This window comes from Mauremys reevesii, linkage group 13 (genome assembly GCF_016161935.1).
Source record: "Mauremys reevesii isolate NIE-2019 linkage group 13, ASM1616193v1, whole genome shotgun sequence".
In the NCBI taxonomy this organism is placed as follows: Eukaryota; Metazoa; Chordata; order Testudines; family Geoemydidae; genus Mauremys; species Mauremys reevesii.
This window is the reverse complement of record NC_052635.1, coordinates 20,769,485-20,790,437: the sequence shown is the minus strand read 5'-3', so window position 1 is coordinate 20,790,437 and position 20,953 is coordinate 20,769,485. Positions and strand designations below refer to the sequence as shown.

The 20,953-nt window shown below is 58.3% G+C and overlaps 1 protein-coding gene across 2 annotated transcripts in view; it reads right to left on the bottom strand.

Moving 5' to 3' along the window:
* Positions 1 to 100: 100 nt before the first annotated feature.
* MYH7B (myosin heavy chain 7B) overlaps positions 101 to 20,953 on the bottom strand; it is a 59,808-nt gene continuing 38,955 nt past the window's right edge. For both annotated transcript variants that reach the window (XM_039498818.1, XM_039498819.1), the window contains 19 exons: positions 20,185 to 20,427; positions 16,299 to 16,475; positions 15,761 to 15,906; positions 14,492 to 14,582; positions 13,147 to 13,536; positions 12,415 to 12,541; positions 11,124 to 11,242; positions 8,910 to 9,106; positions 6,657 to 7,006; positions 5,131 to 5,255; positions 4,334 to 4,449; positions 3,920 to 4,112; positions 3,465 to 3,668; positions 3,004 to 3,129; positions 2,106 to 2,276; positions 1,856 to 1,960; positions 1,229 to 1,324; positions 640 to 777; positions 101 to 218 (listed from right to left, as the gene is read on the bottom strand). In XM_039498818.1, coding sequence (XP_039354752.1) covers positions 207 to 218; positions 640 to 777; positions 1,229 to 1,324; positions 1,856 to 1,960; positions 2,106 to 2,276; positions 3,004 to 3,129; positions 3,465 to 3,668; positions 3,920 to 4,112; positions 4,334 to 4,449; positions 5,131 to 5,255; positions 6,657 to 7,006; positions 8,910 to 9,106; positions 11,124 to 11,242; positions 12,415 to 12,541; positions 13,147 to 13,536; positions 14,492 to 14,582; positions 15,761 to 15,906; positions 16,299 to 16,475; positions 20,185 to 20,427 — 3,126 coding nt within the window. In that variant the 3' untranslated portion in view covers positions 101 to 206. The remainder of the gene's footprint in view (positions 219 to 639; positions 778 to 1,228; positions 1,325 to 1,855; positions 1,961 to 2,105; positions 2,277 to 3,003; positions 3,130 to 3,464; positions 3,669 to 3,919; positions 4,113 to 4,333; positions 4,450 to 5,130; positions 5,256 to 6,656; positions 7,007 to 8,909; positions 9,107 to 11,123; positions 11,243 to 12,414; positions 12,542 to 13,146; positions 13,537 to 14,491; positions 14,583 to 15,760; positions 15,907 to 16,298; positions 16,476 to 20,184; positions 20,428 to 20,953) is intronic.

Sequence of the window (20,953 nt, the reverse complement as noted above, 5' to 3'; positions counted from 1 at the left end):
CCTGGTGCCAACTGTTCTTGGGGTGATGCAAGCCCCTGTGCATGGAGCTGCACTGGGGCTGCCCTCCCACCCCACAGACGGCAAGGAGCCTGTGTTCTTTGGAAGCTGTTTATTCATTCAGCACAGAGATGCAATGACTGTTGCAGCCAGTTGCACCTAACACACAACAGTTGGGTGTGATGGCAGCAGGGCAGGTGCTGCGGCTCCTACTCCTCGTGCTGGCAATAGAAAAGAAACACGGACTCAGGGATGTTTTACTGGGGTGGCGCAGGGCGCAACTGTCCTGCCAGCGGCAGCACCCTCTGCAGGGGCCTGTGCCAGGCACCTGGCTGAGTCACAGTACATGGCTCACTCCCTGGAGTGGCTGCTGTTCCCATGCATGGACCTGGTCTGATGCAGCTGCTCCTCCTGGCTGGTCTTGCAATTGAGGGGAGCGGGGGTCTGTGGGCCCATTTGATAAGCCTGCAGCCATGGGACTCGCTGCCCATGGGGCTGGTGCAAACATGGAGCTGGCTGTAGCCCCGGGCAGCTTCTCTGTGCTCTCTCCCCGGCCCCCTCAGAATCCACGTTCAGGTTAGTTCAGGCCTTGCTGAGCCCCCCATTCCCCAGCAGAGCCAGGCCCTGCTGCTGGCACCTTACCTTGGAGGTGATGACGTCCCTGGTGCGGGAGCGCAGCTTGTTCGCCTGCGTCTCGGCGATGTCAGCCCGCTCCTCGGCGTCATCCAGCTCGTGCTGCACCTTGCGGTACTTCACCAGGTTGGAGTTGGCCTGCTGCTCCTGCGCACAGCAGTGCAAAGGGGGTCAGGGCTCTTCAAGGATGAGCCGTGGCCTGGACTGAGGTGCCAGCAGCGCCCTCTGCTTTGAGGGGGGGTCCTGGCCTGAATTCACAGCCCCTCAATTCCTGGGCAGCTTTGTACATCTCCTCCCCCAGCAAGGAGCGGTGCTGAGATCCCAGCCCTGGAGCCCAGGCCCCAGCCACAGGCTGGACAGGGCTGGTACAACTGTCCCCTCCTGCCCTGCCAGCATGTTCACACCTCTGCTGCAAGGAGGGCTCCCCGGCGGAGTGGCAAGGACCCCGGCTGGCTTGGGCCTGGGCTCGCTCTGGTCCCAGTGCTGGGCTATGGGGAAGCCCAGGCTATTCAGGAGCAGGCTGAGCCCTGGCAGGAGAGGGGGCCAGGTGTATCCTGCCTAGGAGGGCAGGCATGTGGGATCTCAGCCTGGCACTTACCGCCTCCTCGAACTGGCGCTTGTAGCTCTTGACCTTGCTCTGCAGTTTGTCAATCAGGTCCTGCATCCGTGCCAGGTTCTTCCTGTCCTCCTCAGTCTGAAAGAGCCCAGCCAGGCCCACTAGTGAGTCATCAGCCTCTGCCACCCGGCCTCCTGGCCCTTCCCCTGGCCCGGCCACAGCTTCCCCTCCCCCACTTTCCCTTACTGGCTGATCTCCCCTCCCCATGGACCCACAGTGAAGATCCACTGCTACAGACCCCACCCCCTCCCCACATAGCCCAGGCTCAGTCATGGCTGCTCAGCCACTGCTTCTTACCCTGGGGCAGTGAGGAGGCCACCTCAGGGCAGCAGAAGTCAGGAGAGACTGGGGGGAGGGGACTGGGCCAGGAGCCCCGTGTTGCTCAGGGAGGGCTGGGAGAGGCTAGGGGTTTTCCTGCAGGTGACGTGTGCTGTGCCCAGGGACTGGGGCTTCCTGCAGGCAGGGGCTGAGGCTTGGCACCTGGTGGGGGCGGGCAGCTGGGGCTGGGAGCCTGGACCAGGGGCGGGGGGACATCAGGAGCCTGGTGTGGGAACAGGGGTAGGCAGGGAACTGGCTTTGGGGGTTGGGGGGAGCCCTGCAGGGCTGTACCTGGTATGTCAGCTCTTTGACCCTCCTCTCGTACTTGCGAATGCCTTTCTGGGTCTCGGCGGTCTTCTTCTGCTCGATGTCCAGCTCCCCCTCCAGCTCGCGCACCTGTGGGCAGAAGCAGGGCGGTCGGCTCTGGGCTCCTAGCTGCCCAGAGCAGGCTGAGCTGGGAGGGCCAGGCCCTGGCCTGGCAGCTGGGGGATGAGACCCCACCTGAGCCCAGTCTGCACTTGGGGCCCCTGCCAGCACTTACCCTGGCCTCCAGCTTCTGGATCTGCTTCTTGCCCCCTTTCAGGGCGATCTGCTCAGCCTCATCCAGGCGCATCTGCAGGTCCTTGATGGTCTGCTCCATGTTCTTCTTCATCCGCTCCAGGTGCGCGCTGGTGTCCTGCTCTTTCTTCAGCTCCTCCGCCATCATGGCTGCCTGAGGGGACCAAAGGGAAGGGGGGTCTGTCAGTGCCTAGGCCAGGCCTCGTGCAATCAGTCAGTGCTGCTGGCAGGAGCACGGGAGAGGGATGCAGGTTCGTTGTCCATCCCACACCGGCTGCTGACCCATGACACCCCTCCCGCCAGGTTCTACACAGAGGGCAACGGTGAGCCCCGAACACCGTGAGCTGCTGTCTTATTGTGACAGCCACGTGGGGCTCAATCAACTTAGCTTAACAAAGAGACGGTTCAGGGGTGACTTGATCACAGTCTGCAAGTACCTGAATAGGGAACTAGTATTTAATAGTGGGCTCTTCAGTCTAGCAGAGGAAGGTCTAACAGGCTCCAGGGGCTGGGAGTTGAAGCGAGACCCATTCAGACTGGAAATATGGTGTAAGTGTTTACCAGGGAGGGGAATTACCCACTGGAACAACTAACCAAGGGCCCTGGGGGAGGCTCCAGCACAGGAAGCTTTTGAATCAGTACTGGGTGTTTTTCTACATGTTCTGCTCTACGGAGTGTTGTGGGGCCAGTCCCTGGCCTGTTCTACAGGAGCTCAGATCAGGGGATCACAGTAGTCCCTTCTGGCCATGGACTCTATGAATACTGGCCTGCTTCCCCTGGAGTGGCAGCACCAGCGTGCATGACCATGCAGGCCCAGGCCCAGCCCCTGAGGGCCCCGCCTGCTTGCTGAGCCTGTGGCTAGCACCCCCCTGCTCCCTTACGTCGGTGATGGCTTTCTTGGCCTTCTCCTCAGCGTTGCGACACTCCTGCACGGCCTCCTCCACCTCCGAGCTCAGCTGGGCGAGGTCCGCCTCCATCTTCTTCTTGTGGTTAATCAGGCCTGTGTTCTGGAGCAGCAACAGGGCCGGGTTATTCACGTGGGATGGGACCAGGCCGGGGCCAGGGCTGTTTGCACAGAGGCAGGGTGGGCTGTTCATGTGGGGGTGGGTGGCACAGGGCTGTTCCCACAGGGCAGGCCCAGATGGGGCCAGGCAGTGGCAGGGCCCTGGCTGGTTCCAGTCATCTCTGAAGTCTCTGTCCTCGCAGTGTGAAGGGCCTGGAGCTTGGCGCTCGCAGCTCAGTGGCCCAGAGTGCCATGCTGTGTGGGGTGAAGGGGCCCAGCAAAGCGCCCCATGTATGCCCCCCCGCCCCATGGGCTGGGCCTGCGTAGGCTCCCGCTCACCTGGGAGTGCAGCAGGTTGACTCTCTCGGTGGCCTCCAGCAGTTCCTGCTCAGCCAGCTTCCTGCCCCGCTCAGCCTGCTCCAGCGCTGCCCGCAGCTCCTCCACCTCGGCCAGCAGCAGGTTGTTGCGCCTTTCCAGGGCTGCCGCCTGCTCCTTCAGGTCATCGTTGTGGCGCAGGGTGTCGTCCAGCTCGATCTGCAAGTCCTGCCCGCGGCAGCCACACACAGAGTCAAGGGGGGAGGGAGATGGATGGGGCCTAATCCACCCAGAGGGTGGCTGGATGCAGGTCCGGGGCCATCAGCTTCTGGCTGGCAGCGGGCAGGGCAGGGCCAGCTGGTGCACCAGCTGGCCCTGCCCCTGCCTTCAGCTGGGGGCTAGGACAGCTCCAGAGCGCGTAATCACCCCCGCCCAGCACAGCAGCTGGAGCCCTGCCCCCCGTGTGGGGCTGCACTCACCTTGATTTGGGCCTGGAGCTGCCGGACGAGTTTCTGGGACTCGGCAGCCTGCCGGTTGGCATGGCTCAGCTGGATCTCCATCTCGTTCAGGTCGCCCTCCATCTTCTTCCTCAGCCGGATGGCCTCGTTCCTGGCCTTGGCCTCTGCGTCCAGTGTGGCCTGCATGGAGTCCATGGCTCGCTGGTGGTTACGCCTGCGCAAGGAGAGGGGTTAATCCACCACCAGTGCTGACAGCTTACTGTTGGGGGTCACCCCAGAGGCGGCCTGGGCCCCCTGCCCTTTGCCTTTACCCTGGGGTTATGCCAGCTCTGCAGAGAGCTCTGCCAAGCCACGCCCATGGGTGAGATAGCAATGGTAGGTGGGCACAGGCAGGCGCTGCCAGGGCTCCTGCCCCTAGCCCCGGGGCCCCCCTACCTGAGGTTCTCAAATTCCTCGTCCTTCTCGGCCAGTTTCCTCTCCACATCAGCCTTGATCTGGGACAGCTCGAGCTGGATGCGCAGGGTCTTGCTCTCCTCATGCTCCAGTGCCCCCTACAGGCAGCAGCAGATGGGCATTAGTGTCCTGGCTGGCGTTGGCCCTGCCTCCCCTTTGAAAACGTGGCTGTACCGAGAGGCCGGGCGCTAGAGCCGGCCTGTGCTGGGCACAGCGGGGTGAAGAGACCGAGGGGCAGAGTTGCTGGGTCAGAGGTGGTAACCCTCGCCCAGCCCTGGCACTGGCTGGCTGAGCTGGCCGGCCGCACACTCGGCCCCAGAGAACACCGGCTGCGCTGCGAGTGACGGGCTCACTGGGATCCTCACAACCCACCACTGGCAAATGGGGAACCCAAGGGACAAATGCGGTGACTTGCCCAAGGTCACAGAACACGTTAGTGCCGGAACAGGGACAGAGCCCAGGAGTCCTGCCCCATAGCCCCATAGACCTTAGAGACCTCTGGGCAGGTGGCAGCCATCGCCCTGGACAGGGGTGGTGGTTTGGGGAGTGTCTGATGACTACCCAAAAGCAACGTGGGTGAAGGGGTGCCGGGCCGGCAGTGGCTCGGAGAGCGTTTCTGACAGGCTGACGGCACCCAGAAGAGAGCAGTATGTTCAGAGCCCCGGCCCTGGGGCACCACAGGGAGGGGGCTGCACAGGGCATTGCAATGCGCAAGGCCATGGAATGGGGCATTCGTTAGCGTGAGCCTCACCCCTTCCCTCAGGGCGGCCCAGACCCACCTCAGCCTCCTCCAGCGCTGCCTGGATGTCGCTCTTCTCGCTCTCCAGGGCCTTCTTCACCTTCTCCAGCTCGTGGATGGTCTTGCCGCTCAGGCTGATCTGGTCCGTCAGGTCGGCGATCTCCTCTGGGCAGGAGGACAGAGCGTGAGCGTGCAGGGCCCACGTTCCCCTAACCTCCGGCTTTGTCAAGCAAAGCCCCTGGCTTCAACCCCGCTCCCTCCATCCTGGGCCTGCCTGGCAAATGGCAACCGCCCAGACTCGCAGCTGTGGGATGTGGATTCGGGCCCCTACCTGCAGCTCCAGGCCCTCAAGTGGGCTGTTTGGGCACTTGCAGCTGGGCAGGGGCTCTGCCAGCACCCCCTGCCCCCCCAAGCCCCACACTGGCTAGGCCCAGAGACAGGGCTGTGCTCCGCAGGCAGGGGCACAGTGCTGGCCTGGGGGTGCCCTCATGCTGCCTTGGACACAATGCAGCTTCGCAGAACAACTGCCAACTTCAGACTAGCAGCCGGCGGGACAGGGTCTGGGGCCCCCCAAGTCCAGCAGCCCAGCCTGGGGTGGTGCAAACTGCCACACAGGGCCAAACACACACCCCGTCCGAGGGTCAGGCGGGGCCAAACTCGCACCCCTGCTGAGGGCCTCACGGGGTCAAATCCCTGCCCGGAAGGCAAATCTAGCCCGCAACACAAGTGACTATCCCAGGGGTTCATAGCACAAGCTTCCTGCCTTGCAGTGCTGCTAGTGCAGTGCTCTACGCTGAGCCACAAACATTGCCCAGCCCCAGGGACAGGCAGAGTGGTAGAGCTGAGGGCTGGAGCCCGGCTGCGCCCAGCCCCAGGGACGCAGAGCTGAGGGCTGGAGCCCGGCTGTGCCCGGCCCCAGGGACGCGGAGCTGGGGGACGCAGCCCGGCTGCGCCCGGCCCCAGGGATGTGAAGCTGAGGGCCAGAGCCTGGCTGTGTCCGGCCCCAGGGACAGGCAGAGTGGGAGAGCTGGGGGACACAGCCCAGCTGCGCTCGGCCCCAGGGACGTGGAGCTGGGGGACGCAGCCCGGCTGCGCCCGGCCCCAGGGACGCGGAGCTGGGGTACGCAGCCCGGCTGCGCCCGGCCCCAGGGACGCGGAGCTGGGGGATGCAGCCCGGCTGCCCCCGGCCCCAGGGGCAGGAGCTGGGGACACAGCCTGGCTGCGGCCGGCCCCAGGACGCGGAGCTGGGGCGCAGCCCGGCTGCGGCCGGCCCCAGGGACGGAGCTGGGGGCGCAGCCCGGCTGCGGCCGGCCCCAGGGGCGGAGCTGGGGATGCAGCCCGGCTGCGCCCGGCCCCAGGGACGCGGAGCTGGGGGACACAGCCCGGCTACGCCCGGCCCCAGGGACGCGGAGCTGGGGGATGCAGCCCGGCTGCGCCCGGCCCCAAGGACACGGAGCTGGGGGACGCAGCCCGGCTGCGCCCGGCCCCAGGGACACGGAGCTGGGGGATGCAGCCCGGCTGCGCCCGGCCCCAGGGACGTGGAGCTGGGGGACAGACCAGCTGTACCTTGGAGATTCTTGTTCTCGCGTTTGAGGGTTTCCAGGTTGTCCAGGGACTCCTCGTAGGCATTCTTGAGTTTGAAGAGCTCCGTGCTCAGGCTGCGCGACTCTTTCTGTGAGGCCTCCAGCTCTGCCTGGGTCTCCTCATACTTCTGCTTCCATTCGGCCAGGATCCGGTCGAAGTTGCGCTGCTTCTTGTCCAGCGCGGCAGCCGCAGAGTTGGCTCTCTCCAGGTCAATGGACAGGTCCTCGATCTCCGTCTGCAGCCGGTGCTTGGTCTTCTCCAGGGAGGAGCACTTGGCATGCGCTGCCTCCATGGCCTCCTCCGCCTCCTGCAGCCGGATGGCCAGCTTCTTCCTGCCAACCAGCGTTCGAGGGTGAGCTAGAGGCTGGGCACAGCAGCTCCCACGTGTGGACACAGAGCCCAGCAGGCGTGCGCCTCAAGCCAATTCAATCAACAGGGGCCTGATTCCAAGCCCAGGGAATCTTGCCGTTGACCTCAATGGACTTGGGCTCAAGCCCATCCTGTGGATTCTCCTGTCCTGACCCAGAGAGGGAGGAAGGAAGGAGTTCTGGGCCCAGACGTAAGGGGGCTGCTGGCCTCTCATTAAACTCAGTAGGGGTTGGGTTGGCCCTCTCCCAGTACCAAAAGAAGGGAGAAGGGCTGATGAGAAATCAGGACCCTGAGACTGTCAGTCCCCAGGGCCAATGGGGAGAGGCCAATGCTCCAGGTCAGCCTGATTGACAGGGCAGGCAGGCCAATGAGGGAGTCAGGAGGCTGGGGGGGGGGGCTGGAGTTGCCTGGGGTAGAGCTAAGGAGAGAGCAGGAGCCCAAGCTGAGCTGGGGAGCAGGGACACACCAGCCAGAGCGGAGGGGCCGGAGGAGCAGCCCAGGCAGCTGGAGGCAGAGCAGCTGCAGCAGCAGCGCTGAGGCAGAGTGGAGCTGGAGCCGTCCAGAGCCAAGTGCAGTGAGTGGCTGGGGAGAGAGAGGAGGAGCCTGGGCAGCGGGCCCAGCGCAGGGAGACACACCCCCAGCCAGGAGGCCTTGCAGGATGCACTGGGAGGGGGATCATAACCCCAACACGGGGAGGAGGGAGGGTGCGAAACTGGGAAGAAGGGTCCTGCCACCTACAGCCTGAGGGCATGTGGCCACCACCAGAGCAAGTGTCTGACCTGCGGCATCCCTGCAGCACAGCCAGGGCCTGGGACATGCGAGGGAGAGACTGTGAACTTCCCTTCCTTTCCAGAGATGGCTGTTTGTGATGTCCCTATGCTCCAGAGCGAGGACTCTGCCACACAGGAGAGGGGAAGTGGAGCCCTCCCTCTCTGGGTAAAGGGAGCGGGAGCAAGGACTCAGATCCTTTCACTAGCCAATTCCACCAGGGTAGCGTATAAGCCAGGAAAGTTCCCCACACTAGTGGGACCATTCCCCCACTTACACACAAGAACTAGGGGTCACCCAATGAATTTAATAGATAGGAGGTTTAAAACAAACAAAAAGGAAGTATTTCTTCACATAACGCGCAGTCAACCTGTGGAACTGCTTGCCACCAGAGGATGTTGTGAAGGCCAAGACTATAACAGGGTTCAAAAAAGAACTAGATAAATTCATGAAGGATAGGTCCATCAATGGCTATTAGCAGGATGGACAGGGATGGTGTCCCTAGCCTCTGTTTGCCAGAGCTGTGAATGGGCACCAGGGGGTGGATCACTTGATGATTACCTGTTCTGTTCATTCCCTCTGGGGCACTTGGCATTGTCAGAAGACAAGATGGACCTTTGGTCTGACCCCATATGGCCACTCTTATGTTCTTCCATAAATGTCACTCCATCCCTTGGACAGCTGCCGGCCCCCATGCAAATCCATTTGGCACATGGCTTTGTGTGCACCCATAGACATGTTGGCTGAAGCATAGATCTCCATGCAAGCCCCCACTGAGCAACATGCTGGACGTTCAGGGCAGTCCCTGGGCAGCACTGGTGGTTGGCAGCTTGGGGCAGAGAGAACCCTGCTCTCACGCTCAGTGCAAACAGGCAACGTATCCCTTGGCCGGGTCTAGCATGCGGGCGTTCGCTGAGCCAGGCTGCGTCTCTGTGTGAATGCAGAGATGTCTCTGCAGCTATACGTGGACATGTCAGCTCAGGAGGTGCCCTATCCCTTTGCAGAGACCTGCTGCCACCCTGGAGATCTGCCACCAACCGGCCCCAGCAAGAAGATGGAGCAGCCAGTGCCCAGTGCATGAACCTTGCTCAAACTTACTTGGCTTCCTCCAGCTCCTCTGTCCTCTGAATGGCATCTGTCTCGTACTTGGTTCTCCACTGGGCCACCTCAGCATTGGCCTTTGACAGGGTCCTCTGGAGCTCCCCCTTGGCCTCCACCTCCTCCTCGTACTGCTCCCGCAGCAGGTCGCAGTCATGGCGCGAGGCTTGCAGAGCATGAGCCAAGGCGTTTTTGGACTGCAAAGGGGAAGGCAGGAGAGCCAAGATGGGCAGTGGGCTCCCCCAGGCCTGGGGTGGGAGTCAGCCTTCACACTTAGTGCTGCCCAAGGCCAGGACCCGGCTGGGGCAGTGCCTCCTTTAGCGGGAGGAGTCTAGCTGTGGTGAAGGATGCTGGATTGCTGGCCTGGGAACTGGTGCTTCCTGTGCAGGGCACGTCCCGCACCGGCGGCAGCAGTGCTGGTCTCCCGCCTGTGTGCCACAAACTGGCCCTCAGGGGCAGCCTAGCAGAAGGGAATTCAGCCTCCCTGGCCACTTTGCTGAGACTGACCTCAAGTTGTGCAGTGGCAGGGGTGCATGTGGGGGTGTGCAGAGAGCAGCCTGCTGGGCAGCAGACCAACACCCACCAGCTCTCTTCACACAGGGCCCCAGAAAGCCACTGCCTGGGCTGAGCTACTGCTCATGACTGATCGGGGCTGGATCCAACTGGGGTGACCAGATGTCCCGATTTTATAGGGACAGTCCTGATTTTTGGGTCTTTTTCTTATATAGGCTCCTATTACCCCCCACCCCCATCCCGATTTTTCACATGTGCGGTCTGGTCACCTTCGATCCAATCCCAGCACCAGGTGCAGGGTCCTATTCCCAGGGTCTGTGCTGGCCAAGGCCCCCCCACACAGCTACCCTCCAAGGCATGTTTTTCCTGCTCAGAGCAGTGGCTTCAGCCCCTTGCTGGGCTTGGCTGGGCTGGGTGCACCTGAGCATAGCCAGGCCCAGTGTCGGTCTGGCCAATGACTGGCAGTTTGGTGGATAGAAAGCTGGCTAGATCATTGGGCTCAATGGGTAGTGATCAACAGCTCGATGTCTAGTTGGCAGCCGGTATCAAGCGGAGTGCCCTAGGGGTCGGTCTTGGGGACAGTTTTGTTCAACATGTTCATTAATGATCTGGATGATGGGATGGATTGCACCCTCAGCAAGTTCATGGATGACACTAAGATGCAGAGAGAGGTAGATATGTTGGAGGGTAGGGATAGGGTCCAGAGTGACCTAGACAAATTAGAGGATTGGGCCAAAAGAAATCTGATGAGGTTCAACAAGGACAAGTGCAGAGTCCTGCACTTAGGACGGAAGAATCCCAGGCACTGCTACAGGCTGGAGACTGACTGGCTAAGCGGCAGTTCTGCAGAAAAGGACCTGGGGATTACAGTGGACGAGAAGCTGGATATGAGTCAGCAGTGTGCCCTTGTTGCCAAGAAGGTTAACGGCATATTGGGCTGCATTAGTAGGAGCATTGCCAGCAGATCGAGAGAAGTGATTATTCCCCTCTATTCAGCACTGGTGAGGCCACCTCTGGAGTATTGCATCCAGTTTGGGTAATCATCCCCCCCCCACCCCCACCACCACACACACACACACTACAGAAAGGATGTGGACAAACTGGAGAGAGTCCAGTGGAGAGCTATGAAAATGATTAGGGGGCTGGGGCACATGACTTATGAGGAGAGGCTGAGGAAACTGGGTTTATTTAGTCTGCAGAAGAGAAGAGTGAGGGGGGATTTGATAGCATCCTTCAACTACCAGAAGGGGGTTCCAAAGAGGATGGAGCTCGGCTGTTCTCAGTGGTGGCAGATGACAGAACAAAGAGCAATGGTCTCAAGTTGCAGTGCGGGAGGTCTAGGTTGGCTATTACGAAAAACTTTTTCACTAGGAGGGTGGTGAAGCACTGGAATGGGTTACCTCAGGAGGTGGTGGAATCTCCATCCTTAGAGGTTTTTAAGGTCAGGCTTGACAAAGCCCTGGCTGGGATGATTTAATTGGGGTTGGTCCTGCTTTGAGCAGGGGGCTGGACTAGATGACCTCCTGAGGTCTCTTCCAACCCTAATCTGCTACGATTCTGTGATTTTCCATCCCTTTCTAGGGACTCAGGTGCAAATCCACATTGCTGGGCTCCCCAGCTCCCTTCCTGGCTGGCCAGCGAACCTCCCTCCCGCAGGAGAGAGGCCCCAGAGAGCCAGTCATTTCCCTCACACAGCCTTACCTTGGTCTCTTCTTCCAGCTGCCTCTTGAGTTCCTCAATAGTCTGGGTAAACGAAGTCTTGCCACGGCTCAGCTGGTTTATAAAAGACTCCTTTTCCTCCAGCAGCCGGCTTAGCTCCCCTAGTGCAGACAAAGCCAAACAACCAGAATGGAGCTGGGCAAATGGAAGCCGTGCAAGGCCATGTGCTCGTGTCCTTCAGCTCCCTGGGGCCCCTGACCAATGTGGCGCAGAACTGACGCCCAACTGCCTACGGTTCCAGGGGGCCCAAGGTGATGCGCTTGCTCATAGCAATAGGCCTGGGCCCATCTCCAAGCTCCCACAGAGCTAGAGGAGTCTGGAGCCGGCCTTGCAGTTATGGCCCAGCACTAGCTTGGAGTCAGTCAAAATAGCACTTCCCATCCAGGGGCGGCTTTAGGTATTTTGCCACCCCAAGCACGGCAGGCAGGCTGCCTTCGGTGGCTTGCCTGCGGGAGGTCCCCGGTTCCGCGGATTCGGCGGCAGCCTGCGGGAGGTCCTCCGAAACCATGGGACCAGCGGACCCTCCGCAGGCATGCCGCAGAAGGCAACCTGCCTGCGGCCCTCGCAGCGACCAGCAGAGCGCCCCCCGTGGCTTGCTGCCCCAGGCACGGGCTTGGCGTGCTGGTGCCTGGAGCCGCCCCTGTTCCCATCCCCCGAGCAATGAGTTGGATCTCAGCCAGGCTGAGAGGAGCCAGCAGCTAGTCTGGGCCCTGCATGGTCCCCACAGGGTCTAGGGTAGCAGAACCTGGCTTGCTGGTGTGGGGGGTGTTGGCCTGGGCAATGGGCCTATTATCCCTTGTGCCAGGGGCTCTTTACCTCTCACCTGGGCAGCAGGGACCTCAGCTTAATGTATCAGCTCCCTGATGCACTCAGCCCTTTCAGCACAGATCCCAGGAGAATCTGGGCAGAACCCAGCCTTGCCGGGTCTCCAGCCTGGACCTAAAGGCAGCAGCTGCACTGCTGGGGCAGAGGGGGAACTCTGCCAGCAGGTAGCTTCCTGCTGTTAACACTTGAGGGCATGGCACATTCCATAGCCACACTGATGCTGACACTACTCCTCTCCTGTCACTGCCTCCGCGGTTCTGCCATGCTTCCCGCCCTGAGTGGGGCCGGCAGGTACATTCTGCAGCTGCTCAGCTCCTCAGGGGCACTGCTTTGCCAGAAGAGCACATTGACTTCTCCGAGAGGCAGGACAAACTGCAAGTGGCTGACCACAGTCCCCCGCTTTAGCAAGCCCAGCCTCGGGGCCCCTCTCAGCCAGTCCCGAACCTACCGTTCTCAGTCTGCAGCCGGCCGCGCTGGGTGCTCACTTCGGCCAGCTGGCGCTGCAGCTCATCCACTTTGGACTTGGCCTCGCTCAGCTGGTCCTCATACGTTCGGCACAGCTTCTCTGCATTTGCCTGCAGCGAGCAGCCAGGGCAGCGTCAGATCGGCAGCCCTGACTAGACAACTTTGTTCTTCCAAACAGGCTCAGCTGCTGAACACACCACCCCAGGAACTGTCCTGTCTCCTAGGCTATTGTTTGAGACTGGGGAATCCCCCCTTCTCTGACCCAGCTGAGTGATGCTAACAGGATTCCCATTAGCCTCTCACACAGAGCTCTGCCAGTAGGGGACCCTCGCATGTCCCCCTCAGTAGGAACAGGACCTGCAGCTGCCTTCAATACAGACAGCTCAGCTGTTGTTCTGCAGACATGCAGCATCTTGGGCTTTCAACGCCAACGGCTCCAGCCTTTGCTCTGATCTTAGCAGGTTCAGAGCGCCCCCCTCCACCCCAGCACGGAGCAGGTATGCGTCGTTATCCCCACTTGTAGCTGGAGGCAGGGAGGTTAGTGACTTGGCCAAGCGAACATCAGAGCTGAGCAAACCACCTGCACTTGCAGTGTTAGAACTTAGAGCCTGCCTCAGGCTCCAGCCGCTCTCGGGCACCCTAATCCCCCACCCCTAAGCAGGTCTGGTTCCACCTAGCGGGGGGCAGCCCTGCTCACAGCTCCCCAACCCCTCACCTTGTTCTTGGTGAGATACTCAATGTTGGATGACAGGTCGTCCACCTCCATCTTCATCTCGCTCTTCTCCTTCTCCAGCTTCTGCTTGACCCTCTGCAGGTTGTCGATCTGCTCGCCCAGCTCAGCCACGGTGTCGGCGTGCTTCTTGCGCAGGGCCGCAGCCGTCGATTCGTGTTGCAGCGTCGCCTCCTCCAGGTCCCTGCGCAGCTTCAGGAACTCTGCCTCCCGTTTCTTGTTCATCTCCAGCTGGACAGCCGTCACGCCGCCCGCCTCCTCCAGCCGCTCGCTCAGCTCCTCCAGCTCTCGCGCCACTTCCGCGCGCTGCTTCTCCACCTTGGCCCTCGCCGCTCGCTCTGCCTCCAGCTCCTCCTCCAGCTCCTCAATGCGGGCCTGGCGGGGGGGCAAAGCGTGGCAGGTGCTATGAGGCCAGGCAAAACGCTGGCAGCACCAGCGTCCTCGCCGTCCCAGCTGGAGCGACAGCCTCACTGCAGCACCAAGCCTCCCCACTGGGACAGGCGGCCAGCGCCCCAGGCTTCCAGGCTGGGCTAACGTCCCCATTACAGTCCGAACACTGACTCAGCTAACACAATCACCCCTAAAGCCTTTGGAGAGTTGGGTCTGGGCCACCCAATCTGTGTCCAGCTGTGAACCAGGATTCCAAGCCCAGCCCCACCCCCACAGTAGGGCGATCCGGCCCTAGGGTTCTGGTTTGGCCCTTCATGAGAGGGGCCCAAACTGTGATATCATGGCTTGGGGGGCTGGATTTGAGGTTCTGGTGTGCAGGCAAAGGGCTAGCTCCCTCCCGGCTGAAAGGCCAGGAGCTTGTCTTTGAGTTTTTAATTAAAAAACCCGCAAACCCAACACCATTTAACCTGCCTCCCCTACAGATCCTGCCTGGGATTGGTCCAGAGCGCACCAGCCCCACTGCGCTGGCTTGGCTTTCCCAGGCAGCTCAGTGAGGTCAGTGCTCAGAGCACTGCTAACAAGAATACCTCTCTCATGTCGGGGGTAACAAGGCCCCCCACAGGGTCGGCACGTAAGGAGCTTCTGGGGAAACCAGCTGGCTCCATTCGATCTGAAACGTGCCCAGCTGAACTGGGATCGAGCCCCCAAGGCTGGAGAGAGGGGTGGGGGAGACACACTAGCATGGACGGCCCGGCAGGAAGGGATGGTGGAAAGCAGAGCCCTCTCTTCACAGCTCCCCAGAGGAGGTGGCAGGCCCAGAGAGGCAGGCAGTGCTCTGCCCACTCAGGGACAAGATTCTCTGTCAGCCCTGGGGCACTCTCCTCCCCAACCCCGTGGCTGTTCACTGTAGTCCTGTGCAGTCTGCACAACACTCCTGTACCTGCAGCTCTTTGATCTTCTTCTGCAGCTGGGCCCCAAGCACTTGCTCATCTTCAATCCTTGAATTCAGCTGGCTTGTCTCAAACTCTTTCCTGCACAGAACCAGGACACAGGCCTGAGCTTAGGCAGAGAACAGCTGCCGGGCCCCTCCTAGCCTATCCCCCAGGGGCCAGTGCAGGAGACTTCCCTGCAAGCTAGTGACTCGTGCTTTGTCCTGTACCAAAGGAGGAATGTCCTGTACTTGCAACCTATACTGTTCGGAAACTCCAGCAGAGCACCTAAGCCAACCCCTCTATATCGGGTTCCCCTGGAGTCACACAGCCCATCCCTGGGGTCAGGGCAGTTCCGCTGGGGGCACATGGCCCATCCATGCCTCGGGGCGGTTCCCCTGGGGGCACATGGCCCATCCCTGCCTCGGGGCGGTTCCCCTGGGGGCACATGGCCCATCCCTGCCTCGGGGCGGGTCCCCTGGGGGCACATGGCCCATCCCTGCCTCGGGGCGGTTCCCCTGGGGGCACACGGCCCATCTTTGCCTCGGGGCGGTTCCCCTGGGGGCACACGGCCCATCTTTGCCTCGGGGCGGTTCCCCTGGGGGCACATGGCCCATCCCTGCCTCGGGGCGGTTCCCCTGGGGGCACATGGCCCATCCCTGCCTCGGGGCGGTTCCCCTGGGGGCACACGGCCCATCTTTGCCTCAGGGCGGTTCCCCTGGGGGCACACGGCCCATCCATGAATTGGGATGCGGCAGGTGATATCAACCCTGCCGACTTGCCGGTTACATTTGCAGCCCCTGGGGGCTGCAGGTCACAGCTCAGCACAGCAGTTTCTCTTAAAGCTTTGGGTGCTTTTCCCCCCAAAGCCTGACGTGCAGGGAGGCAGTTTGATCAGGCAGGTAGAGTTCTGGACCACAAGACGGGAGATCTGCCTCTGTTCCTGCCTCTGCCACAGGCTCCTCTGGGAAAGTTACTGCATCCTCTGAGCCTCAGGCCCCACGGCAACATGGGGATGAGAACCCCTCCTGCGCTGGGCTGGTTAGACCCTCTCCCTGGGTCTCTGGGCAGTGCCCAGGGCAGTGGATTCTGAGCATGGCTGGGGATACTAGATGCTACATAGGATAACAGCAATTTCCAGTCGGGAAACAGCCCCAAGAAGTGAGAACTCCAGCCCAATGCACCCACAGGCCTGCTCAGTGCAGGAGGAAGCAGGTGGAGGGAGTGGCGCCTGCTGGGGTTGGCTGCAGGGTATTTCCCCTGGCGCTGTTGGCACTCACTTTTTGAGTTTCTCCTCCAGTTGCTGCTTGTCGTTCTCCAGATCCATCACAGACTCCTGGGTCAGCTTCAGATCCCCTTCCAGCTTGCGCTTCGCTCGCTCCAGGTCCATTCGGATCTTCTTCTCCTGCTCCAGGGAACTTTCCAACTGGAGAGAAGGAAGAAATGTAAATTCAGAAGGGAAATACTCCCTCCAGTGTCCCTGACATCTCCTGCTTCTCCACTTCCTCCTGCCTCTGATGAAAGGTCCCTTCTCCATTGCTGGCAGAAACTTAGCATGGCATCTAACATATCTCCTCTGCATCGGGGTGGTTCCACTGGGGGCACACAGCCCATCCCTGGGTCGGGACAGTTCCCCTGGGAGCACACGGACCATCTCTGTGTCAGGGCAGTTCCCCTGGGGGCACATTGCCCATCCCAGCGTCGGGGCGCTGGGGGCACACAGCCCATCCCTGGGTCAGGGCGGTTCCCCTGTGGGCACACAGCCCATCCATACAATGGGATTGCTGTCACTGGTCTTTGCATTCATATTTTACTCACATCATCCACTTGCTGTTCCAGTTTGACTTTGGCCTTGGTCAGTGTGTTGACTTTGTCCTCTTCAGCCTGCAGGTCATCTAGGGCCTGCTGATGTGCCTCCTGCAGCGCTTTCTTCTCCTTAGTTAGCTTGGCGATGATCTCATCCAGAGCTGCCATTTCTTCAATCAGGTTTTTAACCTAGGCCGGCAGAGTAAGAAGAAAGCTTAACTCCTCAGGAGTTAGGGGGTGGAGGCAGAGAGGAGAGCTAAACCACCACGTCACCACCACTGCCTTCATCTCTATCACCATCACTGCCATCTTCACCATCCTCACCATCCTCACCATCACTGCCCTCATCACCACCAGCCCCACCACCATCACCATGACCTCCACTACTTTGTGTGATGCCGTATGGAATATGGGAGGCACTTAATGATATTATGGATACCAGTATCGTAAAATTGCAACGAATCATGCTAGATATGCCATGTAAGGTAACTACAAAAATGTTACAATTTGCCAAACATGATCATCTTGTTTATATGTTTGTAGCACCTTTGTATTGTGAGTTATAGATATGTAGGTTATATCTGTATTTCCAATCTTGTGCTGTGTTTCTGGCAGACACCCCCAGACAGATTGGCATCAGCACTAAGCCAGCTTGATGGCCCATCAAGGGACATCAGCTGTACAATAAACCAATTGAAAATGCCAGGGAATAACCTGATGAGTCAGCAAGCCATGTAAGGGCAGGCTTATGGACAAGAACTCTAAGGCTTTTCCATGTGCTGTGAAGCTTGTGTATGGGCCACAGAAAATACAAGCCTCATGTCAAAAGAATATAAAAGGCAAACTGCAACATCTCCATTTTGTCGTCAGACCTGCTTCCTACTGGGGAAACTTTTCTACAAACTGAAGCCTGAATGACCTATCCAAGCTGTGGATGTTCCAGGCGGACTTTTAAGTCAGCAAACTTACCAATACTGCTAAGAACCTGATATATGGACTCTGAAGTCTCTGTATGTATGTCACTGCTTTACATTTAATAAATCTCTTCTTTTTCTTTCTTTTTTCCTTATAATAAACCCTTAGTTTTAGATACTAAAGGATTGGCAGGCAACATGGTATTTTGGGTAAGAGTTAAACTAATATTGACTTGGCAATGTGGCTGGCCCTTTGGGGTTCAGAAGAACATTTTGTATAGTGAGCAGAGTTTTTAAATAACTTCTCACTGTACTGGACCTAGGTGCCGATTGGGAGCCAGAGAACTGGAATGCAATACAGGGGGCTGGGTGATTTCCCTTTTTTTAGCTTCTTGATAACCAGTGTGGGGAATCAGAAGCACAGTTTGTGACTGGTGAATGTACTTCAGTGTTACCCACCAGTCTTTGGTAGTATCTGCTCTCCCTTTTGCAGCCTGCCCTGACCTTGGCATTTCCAGTGAGGGCTGCCCTAGGCACCACCAACATCTCCACCACCATCACAACCACTGCCATCCCCACCATCCCCACCACTGTCCTCATCACCTCTATCACCGTCAGCATCCTCACCGTCACTGTCACCATTACTGCCTTTAGCCCCATTGCTCTTGCAGGTCTGTCATGGGCTTGCTTCTTATTCCAAGGCTTTCACCAGCTACACCAGGCAAAACTGAAGGCAGTTTTTGCAGGTGGAAAATCGTGGCATTACCTCCAGCTTTGCTTATTGCTGCACAAACTGTGCAATGCTCTGGAGCCAGAGAGGTTTTTGTTCTTTCAGATACTACCTTCTACAGATCCCGGCTGCATTTTGCCCAGTCCTATCATAGAATCATAGAATCTCAGGGTTGGAAGGGACCTCAGGAGGTCATCTAGTCCAACCCCCTGCTCAAAGCAGGATCAAACCCAACTAAATCATCCCAGCCAGGGCTTTGTCAAGCCTGACCTTAAAAACCTCTAAGGAAGGAGATTCCACCACCTCCCTAGGTAACCCATTCCAGTGCTTCACCACCCTACTAGTGAAAAAGTTTTTCCTAATATCCAACCTAAACCTCCCCCTCTGCAACTTGAGACCATTACTCCTTGTTCTGTCATCTTCTACCACTGAGAACAGTCTAGATCCATCCTCTTTGGAACCCCCTTTCAGGTAGTTGAAAGCAGCTATCAAATCCCCCCTCATTCTTCTCTTCTGCAGGCTAAACAATCCCAGTTCCCTCAGCCTCTCCTCATAAGTCATGTGCTCCAGCCCCCTAATCATTTTTGTTGCCCTCCGCTGGACTCTCTCTAATTTATCCACATCCTTCTTGTAGTGTGGGGCCCAAAACTGGACACAGTACTCCAAATGAGGCCTCACCAGTGCCGAATAGAGGGGAATGATCACATCCCTCGATCTGCTGGAAATGCCCCTATTTATACAACCCAAAACGCCATTAGCCTTCTTGGCAACAAGGGCACACTGACTCATATTCAGCTTTTCATCCACCGTAACCCCTAGGTCCCTTTCTGCAGAACTGCTGCCCAGCCATTCGGTCCCTAGTCTGTAGCAGTGCATGGGATTCTTCCGTCCTAAATGCAGGACTCTGCACTTGTCCTTGTTGAACCTCATCATATTTCTTTTGGCCCAATCCTCTAATTTGTCTAGGTCCCTCTGTATCCTATCCCTACCCTCCAGCGTATCAACCACTCCTCCCAGTTTAGTGTCATCTGCAAACTTACTAAGGGTGCAGTCCACACCATCCTCCAGATCGTTAATGAAGATATTGAACAAAACCGGCCCCAGCACCGACCCTTGGGGCACTCCACTTGATACCGGATGCCAACTAGACATGGAACCATTGATCACTACCCGTTGAGCCCGACCATCTAGCCAGTTTTCTATCCACCTTACCGTCCATTCATCCAGCCCAGACTTCTTTAACTTGCTGGCAAGAATACTGTGGGAGACTGTATCAAAAGCTTTGCTAAAGTCCAGAAATAGCACATCCACTGCTTTCCCCTCATCCACAGAGCCAGTTATCTCATCATAGAAGGCAATTAGGTTAGTCAGGCATGACTTGCCCTTGGTGAATCCAGGCTGACTGTTCCTGATCACTTTCCCCTCCTTTAAGTGGTTCAGAATTGATTCCTTGAGGACCTGTTCCATGATTTTTCCAGGGACTGAGGTGAGACTGACTGGCCTGTAGTTCCCTGGATCTTCCTTCTTCCCTTTTTTAAAGATGGGCACTACATTAGCTTTTTTCCAGTCATCCAGGACCTCCCCCAATTGCCATGATTTTTCAAAGATAATGGCCAATGGCTCTGCAATCTCATCGGCCAACTCCTTTAGCACCCTCGGATGCAGTGCATCCGGCCCCATGGACTTGTGCTCGTCCAGCTAATCTAAATAGTCCCGAACTACTTCTTTCTCCACAGAGAGCTGGTCACCTCCTCCCCATACCGTTCTGCAGAGTGCAGCTGTCTGGGAGCTGACCTTGTCTGTGAAGACAGAGGCAAAAAAAGCATTGAGTACACTAGCTTTCTCCACATCCTCTGTCACTAGGTTCCCTCCCTCATTCAGCAAGGGGCCCACACTTTCCTTGACTTTCTTCTTGTTGCTAACATACCTGAAGAAACCCTTCTTGTTACTCCTAACATCTCCGGCTAGCTGCAACTCCAAGTGTGATTTGGCCTTCCTAATTTCATTCCTGCATGCCTGAGCAATACTTTTATACTCCTCCCTCATTATTTGTCCAATCTTCCACTTCTTGTAAGCTGAAGAGACTCAGCCCTTCCTCTCACATCCTAACAGCAACCTCCTCTCCCTGAGCAGATCCCTGGGCTCCTACAGCAGTCACGACGCTCAAGGAAGCTATTGGGAGTGTGGCCACAGAGCTCTGTGGAGCCCCCAGTAACTGTGCACAGTGACCCCTCTCACATGCAGTGCTGGTTACCTTGTTCTCTGTGGCATGCTTCTCCTTCTCCACCTTGGCCAGTGTGATCTCTAAGTCATCAATGTCCTTCTTCAGCTCAGCACATTCGTCCTCCAGCTTGCGTTTCTTGGAGGTCAAGTCCGCGTTCATCTCCTCCTCGTCCTCCAGACGCTCCGTCAGCTCTTTCACTTTGGCCTCCAGCTGGATCTTGGCCTTGATCAGCAGGTCACAGCGCTCTTCTGCATCAGCTAGGTTGTCTTGTTCCTGGGAAAGTGCACAAGGAAACACATGCTCATCCACTTCCCCCAGGAAATATTACCAGCCAGGCAGGGGTCCTAGCCCCTGGAAGAGACCACTACACCCTCATTCTCCTGGACATTAGCTGCTGATGCTCTTCACTTAATGTAGAGAGCAAGCACAAGCCATTCAGGCAGATGGAAGGAAGCTTTTGTTTCTTTCTGGCACATTCCCATCCTTTCTCTTCCCATCCCTTAGGGCCAAAGGGGAATGGGAGAGCTGCTGAAGCTGATGCTGGTCCTTCTGCTTCAGGTGTTTCAGATGGTGGGAGGTGCTGGACTGACAGTGCCTGGAGACCGCACTCCAGGGAGCAGGTACAGCTTGGCCAGCAGACACTCACGCTTCCCACCCATGTGCTGCAGCCTGTTCTGGTGGGGTCACCTTCGCAGAGCAGCCCATTCATTCCTGTCTCTGCCCTGACACAAGGGTTCCCCTTATGAAAGGACTTTTTGTGAGACAGGCATTTGCTCAGCACTGGACTAAGGCCTTCCAT